The sequence below is a fragment of the Mirounga angustirostris genome, unplaced genomic scaffold (genome assembly GCF_029215605.1).
Source record: "Mirounga angustirostris isolate CCGP_5_RB_7025 unplaced genomic scaffold, mMirAng1.0.hap1 SCAF_12, whole genome shotgun sequence".
Classification (NCBI taxonomy): Eukaryota; Metazoa; Chordata; class Mammalia; order Carnivora; family Phocidae; genus Mirounga; species Mirounga angustirostris.
In genome coordinates, this window is record NW_026991720.1 from 43847346 (window position 1) to 43858328 (window position 10983).

The following is a 10983-nucleotide window of genomic DNA, read 5'->3' on the forward strand; positions in this document are numbered from 1 at the left end:
TTAGGATGGCTACTATCAAAAAACTAAAAAACAACAAGTGTTGGTAAGGATGTAGAGACACTGGAATCCTTGCACACTGTTGACAGGAAGGTAAAATGGTGCAGCCACTATGGAAAACAGTATGGTGGTTACTCAAAAAAAAAAAAAAAAAAAAAAAAATTAAAAACAGAATTACCGTCTGGTCCAGCAATACCACTTCTGGGTATACACCCAGAAGAATTGGAGGCAGGGTCTTGAAGAAATGTATGCATACCAACGTTCATAGTAGCATTATTCATGAGAGCCAAAAGGTGGAAGCAACCCATCAAAGGACAAAAGGTTAAAAAAAATATGGTACGTACATACAATGGATGTTACTCAGCCCTTTTTAAAAAGGAAGGAAATTCTGACACATGTTATACATGGATCAGCCTCAAGGACACTATGCTTAGTAAAACAAGCCAGTCACAAAAAGACAAATACAGCACGATTTCACTTGTATAAGGAACTCAGAGTAGCCAAATTCATAGACATAGTAAGTAGAAGGGTCGCTGTCAGTGGGGAGGGGAAAATGGGGAGTTACTGTATTAATAGGTACAGTTTTAGTTTTGCACAATGAAGAGTCTATGAATGGATGGTGATGATAGCACAACAATGTGAATGTACTTAATGCCACTCAACTATACACTAAAAACTGGTTAAGATGGTAAATTATGTGTCTTGTGTATTTTACAACAATTAAAAACTTTTTAAAAAGTTACAACATTGCACATATGGTATGTTAGATTCATTCATTTAAAAAATTACATGTTTCTCTTTGAAGAAGAAATACATATTCATTACAGAAAACTAGAAGAGTATTTCCTTCTTAAAAATATAACCTAGGGTCACTTGGGTGGCTCAATCAGTAAAGTGTCTGACTCTTGTTTTGGCTCAGATCATGATCTCGGGGTCTTGAGACCGAGCCCTGTGTCGGGCTCTGAGCTCAGTGCGGAGTCGGCTTGAGATTCTTTCTCTCCCCCTCTCCTTCTGCCCTTTCCCCTGCTGACGCTCTAAATAAATAAATATATATATATATAACCTATATTCTCAAATTGATGATATCTGGGGTGCCTGGGTGGCTCAGTCGTTAAGTGTCTGCCTTCAGCTCAGGTCATGATCCCAGGGTCCTACTTGTGCTCTCTGTCAAATAAATAAATAAAATCTTTAAAAACAAAACAAAACAAAAACTGTTGATATCTTTCCTTCCAGTCTCTTTTTAATGAATATATATTTATTTATAAAATTGGGATCATGGGCTTGATATGTACTTTGATAAACTTTCACTTAACATTCAATGAAACATCTTTACAACATTAAAAATATCTCAGAATCTCTTTAGTCATTTGGAATTATATACAATATACAAGATGAACCAGTACTTATTCACTGATAATTCATTATTATAAATTATTCTGTGACAGAATGCCTTAGGTGGACTTTGTGTCTAACTCACATTAATTCTGGAAAATAAATCTCTAAGAGAACTACTGGGCCAAAGGAATAAATATTTTTAAGGTAACAAACCATACTGGACATTATAAATGGCTGACTTTAGAACATCTATTTCACCCCTACTCCACTCAGCACAGTAATATGGTATATAAAACTGGCCCCAGATCCAAGGGCAGCTCCTGATTAGTCTAACCCAGAGGTCAGCAAACTTTTTCTATAAAGGGTCAAATACTAAGAATCCTTCCTTTGCAGGCGATATATATGGTCTCTGTCACAACTATTCAACTCTGCCCCTATAGTGCAAAAGCAGCAATAAGCAGTAAGGAGATGAATGGGTATAATTGTGTTTAAATAAAACTTTATAAAAATAGATGGTGGGCCAGATTTGGCCTTGGGGCCTAGTTTGTACACTCTTGGTCTAAAATCACGGCAAACCAATCTTTTTGTACTAGAGAATGGTCTGGAACCCAAGTTTAAACCAACTAGTATTATGTACTTCTTTGGCAACAATTATTTGTTCACTCCAGGCACATGGCCTCACGGGTTTAAACAAATTGCAAAGGAAGATTCTTATTAAATGGTTTGGGAATAGGTATTATTTCTACCACCAACACCAATTATTTTTAAGATTTTATTGATTGAAGATTTTATTCATTTATTTCAGAAAGAGAGAGCGTGCACTAGCAAGCAGGGGGAGGTACACAGAGAGAGGGTGAGGGAGAGGGACAAGCAGACTCTCTGTGCTGAGCACAGAGTCCAACAGGGGGACTAGATCCCATGACCTTGCGATTACGACCTGAACCGAAATCAAGAGTCGGCCACTTAACTGAAATCAAGAGTCGGCCGTTTAACTGACTGAGCCACCAGGCACCCCAATTTATTTATTTATTTTAGGGAGAGAGAGAGAGCACATGTGCCAGTGAGGGGAGGGGCAGTGGGTGAGGCTCTCAAGCAGACTCCCCACTCTTCATGGAGCCTAACCCAGGGCTGGATCTCACAACCCTGAGATCATGACCTGAGCCAAAATCAAGAGTCTAACACTCAACCGACTGAGCCACCCAGACACCCCTCTACCACCAGTTATAACTGAGAGAGCATACAGACCAATTATTGTTGGCGGTTTACCTACACTACAAGGGAAACCAGACACAGGATAAAGCTAGCACTGCAGACTGTGGAGCAAAGAGATGAAAAAAATCTCAATACTTAATTATACTGTAGAACCATTCAATCAATCAGCCATGAAGTCTGCAGTAACCCAATACATTTCATTATTATTTAAGTCTGTTTAAATTGGTTACTGTCAAATTGCCCCTAGAGAAGACTACACGAATTTATACTTCGGTGGTAGTGAATAAGAATATGTGCTTCAGGGGCGCCTGGGTGGCTCAGTTGGTTAAGCGACTGCCTTCGGCTCAGGTCATGATCCTGGAGTCCCGGGATCGAGTCCCACATCAGGCTCCCTGCTCAGGAGGGAGTCTGCTTCTCCCTCTGACCCTCCTCCCTCTCATGCTCTCGGTCTCTCTCTCAAATACATAAAATCTTAAAAAAAAAAAAAAAAAGAATATGTGCTTCAGTCTACCAAAATATGACAGGCAAAAAAAATCTTCATTTATACTTTACCATTAGTTTTAATTTTATATAGTATTTAAGAAATGTCAATACATGTTAAATATTCCATTCCCTCAAATCTCACCTTTTTTTCAAGAAGAATTAGTTTAAACAGGATTAAGACCTAAAGAAAAAATACTGCATTAAAATAAACTCAAGCCTATTATTCATTTGCCTCTTCCCTTCCTCAAACATAACCATATATCATTTAATCAATAATATTAACTATAGTGCTTAAAACTACATTGAAAATTAGGAACTTATACTGAAAAATTAAAAATGATGCATTAATTAAGAACCACTTAAATCTCAAACAAATTATGCTTTTTGGAAGGAGTTATGTTATTTTTGCTTGAAATATCTGCAAGCTCCTTCAAGGGCAGGGACTATTCATTTGTTTCTGGATGTCCAGGGCATTCACACAGCAGATACTCAATAAATGTGTGTACATGAATGATTAATGTGTGTATGTCCCAGTCAACATATGTTTAATAATAAAGATCAGAAGACATAAGTATAATATTTTATTAGAAAATGTTTCACTCTCAGAGCAACATATAAACTACTCTGCAAGATTAAAACATGTTCCTTTCCACTCTAATTTCATGACATCTGAAATTACAAAGACAACAGAAAAAGTATCCTTTTCTGCACAGAAATAGACAGTATTCCTATACTTTTAAAAACTTCTATAAGCTCTACCAACATTTTCAACTTTTATCATTATGAGAACGGTCTTAGAAGAACTAAAATATGGTATGCCACAATCTGTATTGGACCTTGTAGCATATAGAATTTGCTCAGTTAAATGAACACAATTTTAGTACATTATAAATTAAATAAGGTATCATACCTTGTGTCGAAAATGAAGCACAAGATCTCGAGGAGATAGACCTACAACGTTAACAAAAAAGCTAATCTGTGATGACAACCCATGGGTTTTGTCAAAGAAAGTTTCTTCCCATCAAAGAAAAGGTAGGTAAAAATAGGAATAGAAGAATATGCAAATACTAAAATATTTACATAATACTTGATTATGTACACATATACTTGGAATTTATTAAATAACTGTTAATGGTCAAAGACAGCATGGTCCAAAAGAACTTCCTACAATAATGGAAATGTTCTAAATCTGCTTTGTCCAATCCAGTAGCCACATGTGACCAATGAACATTTGAAATGTAGCAAATGTATTCACAAAATGACTTTTTAACTTTATTTAACTTTTATTAATTCTAATCTAAATGTAAATAGCCACATGAGGCTAATGGCTACTTTATTAGTTTCTCATCATGAAAAGGATATTTATTGAGTGCCTATTGAGTACCTTGGACACCAATGAATATTCTGGATTATCAAAACAGTATAAATCAAACAAAACCCCCAACTTGAAAAATTTTAGGATAGAAAAGAGCTGAGCAAATCTCTCTCTCTTGCTCTTCCTCTCTGTTTTAACAGGGAATTGACCTGGCCAGCCTAACCATAAGAAAAAGAAAAAACTTCCGTTATTATTCTGAAAAGCAGAAATTTGCTTTTCAGAATAATAGAATTAATAGAATAATAGTTCTAAATACTGCTACAATTATGTTATAACCTTTCTCAATAGAAATAAATACTGGCTAAGAAGATATGTAAGGGAACAGCAACATCAAACATTGAAGAATTTAAATTTAGATCCCATACAGAAATTTAACTTTATGAAGTTTTATATGCAACTTGGTTTACCAAACGTGAAGAAATGAGAGCATTTCTTCTGATTTGTAGAAAAGCTACTTACCAAGATATACTTGGGATCCTTCTAATGAAGTTCCTCCCAAGGAACTATTCATATGCTCATAAAGCTCCTATAAAATATAAATTCAATTTAGAACATTTTACAATCATTTCTGACACGAAATTAGAAGTATGATGACCAGGAAAAAATTGGTTCTTTAACCGAGGCAGTTTGTTTCGCCAGTAACAATGAAGGTCTCTCTGAAACCTTACCAGTTTCCAGCACTCCCTCCTTCTCTTCCTCTTCATTTTAAAAGCTTAGTTCACTCACATGGTGGTACGGATTCTAGGCTAAGTTCCCTCTACTTTCTTGCTAAACACCTAATTGTCCTATACTCACTAAAATCCAGGAGAGATCCATGTTCCATACAGTCATGGCAGCCCAAAGAAAAACATGCTATCCATCTTTAGTAACACAGTCATGTAGTCTGGTTGTGTTTTGTTTTTTGATTTGGGAGATTGGAACCAGAAGACTGATAAACATATTGTGCAGTATATTAATAAGACAAGCAAATTTAGAGAAGCAATGCCACAGCAAAAGAGCTACCACCCATTAATAGAAACACATTAATTATAGTCCTTTGTAGTCATTATTTCCTAATAAAAGGCAGTTTGGTTAAATTTAATAAATATCAACTGTACATTTTGGACAGATCCTTCGCCTTTCAATGTGATTTCCTTTTCTTTTTTCAATTTGCAAATCTTTGTTTTTTTTTCCTTTTAAATTTTTATTTAAATTCTAGTTAACATACAGTGGAATATTGGTTTCAGGAGAATTCAATGATTCATCACTTACATGCAACATCCAGGGCTCATCACAAGTGCCCTCCTATATACCCGGCGCCCATCTAGCACATCCCCCACCCACCTCCCTCCATCAACCCTCAGCAGATTATTTTCTATCCTTGAAAGTCTCTTATGGTTTGTTTCCCTCTCTCCCTTTTTTCCCCCTCCCCTTTCCATATGTTCATTTGTTTTGCTTCTTAAATTCCACATATGAATGAAATCATATGGTATTTGTCTTTCTGACTTCTTTTGCTTAGCATAATACACTCTAGCTCCATGCATGTTGTTGCAAATGGCAAGATTTCATACCACATCTTCTTTATCCATTCATTAGTCGATGACACTTGGGCTCTTTCCACAGTTTGGCTATTGTTGATAATGCTGCTATAAACACTGGGGTGTACGCACCCCTTCAAATCTGTATTTATGTATCCTTTGGATAAATAAGTAGTAGTGCAATTCCTGGATCATAGTAGGGTCAATGTTACTGTCAAAGAAGAATGTCTTTCTTAAGCTAACAAGATTATCTTCCAAAATATTACTGACAAGATTAATTGATTCATGAATCTGTTTTCAGCCAAATATATCTATAGAGGGATATAGTTACCTTTAGAATGGAAATTTGGGAAAAATCCTTCTCTTCAAAATATGCATGTGTAATGAGCTGAAGTTTTGCTTGAAGCAAGCCATAGAGAGGCTAAAAAAAAAAAAAATACCATTAGTTGGATAATAGTAAAAAACAAACATCTTACAACTTTGTAATTGAAAGAACAGGGAGAAAAACGAACTTCAACTTTAGTATCTTATCCACAGCTAAAAGCTGTTATATCACCTGGTCCAGCTCTATGGCTGCGGTCGAAAAGAGCCTGACACACTTGGAGTACAGTGGTTGAGAGGTGGGCACAGACCCCCTGGATCCGCTCTATCACTCAGCCACATAACCCCAGGCACTGAACCTCTCCACATTTGCTTGCTGATGTGCACACTGGCATATGAAAAGACAGCACATCTTATGGCGTTGTTTCCAGAACTAAGTAACACAGGTAAAAGCACTCAGAGTGTCTGGCACATGGAAAGCACCTAAACGTTAGCTATTATAAAATTTAAAACATTCTGGGCGCCTGGGTGGCTCAGTTGGTTGAGCGACTGCCTTCGGCTCAGGTCATGATCCTGGAGTCCCTGGATCGAGTCCCGCATCGGGCTCCCTGCTCGGTGGGGAGCCTGCTTCTCCCTCTGACCCTCCCCCCTCTCATGTGCTCTCTCTCATTCTCTCTCTCAAATAAATAAATAAAATCTTTAAAAAAAAAAAAAATTTAAAACATTCTAATTCTGCACTGTTCTGCTGGTTTGTGATGACCCTTAATCATCCTTATAACAGCCAGTTCTTATATCTAGTTGAACATTCATAATTAAATTTAAGTTCATTTCCTTTTTTTGTCCTCTATGGAGGCTTGGAACAACTAGTCTGTGTCCTTTATCAAAATATTCTTTCGTATACTTCAACAAAATTATTCCTTAATTCTTTTTTTAACTTAAGACCCTCTTCTACTATTTCCATCCTTTATTTTCGGTGTTCTTTTCTAGATGTTTCCTGATTTCTGTGTCCTTCTTAGAATGCAGAAACCATGCTATATATATACTCTAATTAATTAAAACAAGTAATACCAGAAGAGCTCCCCCCACCAATATCCCTGTTAATGCATCATTATTACCATCTAAAGATCTAAGTATAATATTTTATATATTTTAAATATATATTTTATATATATTTTCATATATTTTATATATAAAGACTACAATGCACTATGAACCACCAAACTCTTTTGCGTGAGCTAGCTCTCCTTATCCCCTATGCTGTTTAAAGATAGATAAAACTGGATTTTCACCCCCAATTTTATCACTTAATAGGTTTATGAGAGATATTTTTTTCTCTCATACATCTTTATTTGTAAAATGAGAGCAATAAATACTTAGATCTCACTGTTTTATGAGGATTCAAATGACAGTTATATCTAAAAAGAGTCTGGTATAGAATTAACACCTGACATATAGGGACCTGATGAATGGCATTTATTATAATTATAATTGTTCTTTGAAGAAAGATTACTCAGAAAGTCTTTTAACATGTCACACTTGCTTTAATATCTGGTACTCCTATACTCTGATCATCTGGCCCAGTATAAAAAAGTATTCACTGATGTCTATTTTTCAGGCTACCCTTCTAGAAACTATCTAGGTGCAATCTACCAATGTTCTGATATCGGGGTCTTTTACAACCTTGTTTTTTCAAGGAGTCTATTCTTGCCCTCTATTTAAAATTATGATCTTGGGAGCAATATCTGACCCTCAAAATCTTTTTTTTTTTTTTTGAAGATTTTATTTATTTATTTGACAGAGAGAGAGACAGCGAGAGAGGGAACACAAGCAGGGGGAGAGGGAGAAGCAGGCCTCCCGTTGAGCAGGGAGCCCGATGTGGGGTTTGATCCCAGGACCCTGGGGTCATGATCTGAGCCGAAGGCAGATGCTTAACGACTGAGCCACCCAGGTGCCCTCAATATCTTATTATTATGGCCCACAGTATAAATTATTATTATCCAGAATTTTTTATTTTTTATTTATTTTATTATTTTTTTAATAAAGATTTTTTATTTATTTATTTGAGAGAGAGAATGAGAGACAGCGCGAGAGGGAAGAGGGTCAGAGGGAGAAGCAGACCCCCTGCCGAGCAGGGAGCCCGATGCGGGACTCGATCCTGGGACTCCAGGATCATGACCTGAGCCGAAGGCAGTCGCTTAACCAACTGAGCCACCCAGGCACCCCTATCCAGAATTTTTTTAAAAAGATTTTATTTATGGGCGCCTGGGTGACTCAGATGGTTAAGCGTCTGCCTTCGGCTCAGGTCATGATCCCGGGGTCCCGGGATCGAGTCCCACATCAGGCTCCCGGCTCAGCGGGGAGCCTGCTTCTCCCTCTGACCCTCTCCTCTCTCATGCTGTTTCTCTCTCGCTCGCTCTCTAAAAAATAAAATCTTTAAAAAAAAAAAAAAGATTTTATTTATTTGAGAGAGTGCAAGAGCACGAGCAAGAGAGAGATCGAGAGAGCGAGCGAGGTGAGGAACAGTGGGAGAAGCAGGTCCTCTGCTGAGCAGGGAGCCTGACGTGGGGCTCGATCCCAGGACTCTGGGATCATGACCTGAACCAAAGGCAGCTGCTTAACCGACTGAGCCACCCAGGTGCCCCTATTCAGTACTTTTTTAAGCTTAGTAGTAAAAGCCAAATAAGTCCTACTTTGCAAAATTCAACAAATATTAAGCAAACTACATTTAAATTGTCTGTGGATATAAGAAACTGGACAAGGCAGGGGCACCTAGGTGGCTCAGTCTGTTAAGCATCTGCCTCCAGCTCGGGTCATGATCTTAGGGTCCTGGGATTGAGCCCTGCGTCGGGTTCCCTACTTAGTGGGGAGTCTGTTTTTCTCTCCCCCTTTCCTTCTGCACCCCACCCCTCGTGCTCACTGTCTCTCAAATGGATAAGATCTTAAAAACTAAAAATAAAAAAGAAAGTGGACAATGCAGAAGAAATAATTAAACAAAACCTACATACATGTGGTGACTAGGCAAATGAAATATTCTCCATTTTGATTTAGGTTAAATGCAGAAACGTTTGTATTCAGTAATCATACCGCTATAAGAGAATTAATATGATAGAGATCTGGATTTTTCCCCACAAAGGAGATTTGGGAGATTATATTTACATGTAGAATTAGTCATTTGGTGTTATTGGTAAAGGTGTTATTCTCCCATTAATTAAAAAAAAAAATTACAAATGATTGAACGAAGAGCTATGAAAAATAAGAAACGTTATATATTTTCTTCAAAAAATAAAGTTAAAATTATACACTTGCATCTGATCAAACTGTACATAGATGAAACAATTTTAAAGTATTGTTATTGTACAATTCATTGTCATTTCTGTTCCTCAAAAATTTTTAAAAGATTTTATCTATTTTTTTTTTAAGATTTTATTTATTCATTTGAGACACAGAGATAGAGAGAGCATGAGTAGGGAGAGAGGCAGAGGGAGAGGGAGAAGCAGGCTCCCCGCTGAGCCAGGAGCCCTATGTGGGGCTCGATCCCAGGACCCTGGGATCATGACCTGAGCCAAAGGCAGACGCTTAACCATCTGAGCCAGGCGCCCCAAGATTTTATTTTTTAGAGAGAGCAAGAGCACGCCCACACGAGCAGGGGGAGGGGGAAAGGGAGAGAGAGAATCCCAAGCTGACTTCCTGCTGAGCACAGAGCCTGACGCTGAGCTCAACCTCACAACTCTGAGATCATGACCTGAGCTGAAATCAAGAGTCAGAAGCTTAACTGACTGAGCCACCCCAGGTGTCCCCAAATTTTAAGTTTTTAAAGAGCAAGTTAAGGTTACCATTTTTCATAGCAAAAGTCATGTACTTTTATATCATCAATAAAATCTAGCGATTATGATATTTTGAGTTTCAGTAATATATTATTTATCCAAAGTCTTAAAAATAAAAATGGATAAATGAAATATATTAGCTACCTCATTTTGGTCAAGTGTCAACCTCTTTTCCAAATACCTAGCTAGGAGATTTCCTTTGTCTTATCTAGTTGTGGGTAGAGGTGCAAATGAGAGTAAAACTGCTGGAAGGCAAAGAGAAAGAGGAGATGCACAAGTATAAATAAGAGCCCCTAATGAATTTTAATCTATTACTGTTTCCATAAATCTCTCCTTATTCTAATAATGCCTTATTCTCAAGTAAAAATCTGACACGAATATTTAACAAACACATTAACAAGTTATTTGGTCTCTTACCAACTTGCTTAGAACACAGACACTTTTCTGAACAGTCTCTCTGGTGATATCTGCTTGCCGTACTTTCAATGCCTATGTAAACAGTCATCATTAGAAATATTGCATAGAAATATTTAAAAATTATCTTTCAATATAAAAATAGCAGTGAGACAGAAAAAATTTCTTACATTTAGTTAAACTCCAAATTTATTGAGAATCTCAGAAAATATTTATTGAATGAGTCAGCCAGGAAACTTTGTGCCAGAATCTGGTAGGCACTAGGAATGTAACCATGAGAGATAATCCCTACTCTCAAGGAATTTACTGTATGATGGAGAATACTTTATGTGTAAGTTGCCACACCCATAATGCAAATCAAATGTCCTTGATTCTCTTTTGAAAATGGGCATCCTTTCAGAGACTACTGTTCCTGGTGAGAAGGGGCTAGTTTAAAACTCCCAAGACAGAAGAACTGGCAACAGTTTTGTTAAGGTGGTTCTATGCTGCCTGGAGTTTATCCTGG

At 37.2% G+C, this 10983-nt stretch overlaps 1 protein-coding gene across 16 annotated transcripts in view; it reads right to left on the reverse strand.

Moving 5' to 3' along the window:
• Positions 1-10983, reverse strand: part of AVL9 (AVL9 cell migration associated) — a 77953-nt gene that overhangs the window by 40007 nt on the left and 26963 nt on the right. For 15 of the 16 annotated variants that reach the window (XR_010406442.1, XR_010406437.1, XR_010406435.1 and 12 more), the window contains exons 4-8: positions 10482-10553; positions 6251-6340; positions 4862-4928; positions 3938-3978; positions 3170-3208 (exon numbers count right to left, since the gene is read on the reverse strand). Coding sequence is in view for 2 of the 16 variants with exons in the window: in XM_045864455.3 (XP_045720411.1) it covers positions 3170-3208; positions 3938-3978; positions 4862-4928; positions 6251-6340; positions 10482-10553 (309 nt within the window). In the remaining 14 variants the exon portion in view is untranslated. The remainder of the gene's footprint in view (positions 1-3169; positions 3209-3937; positions 3979-4861; positions 4929-6250; positions 6341-10481; positions 10554-10983) is intronic. The other variant, XR_010406441.1, reaches the window with a different exon arrangement.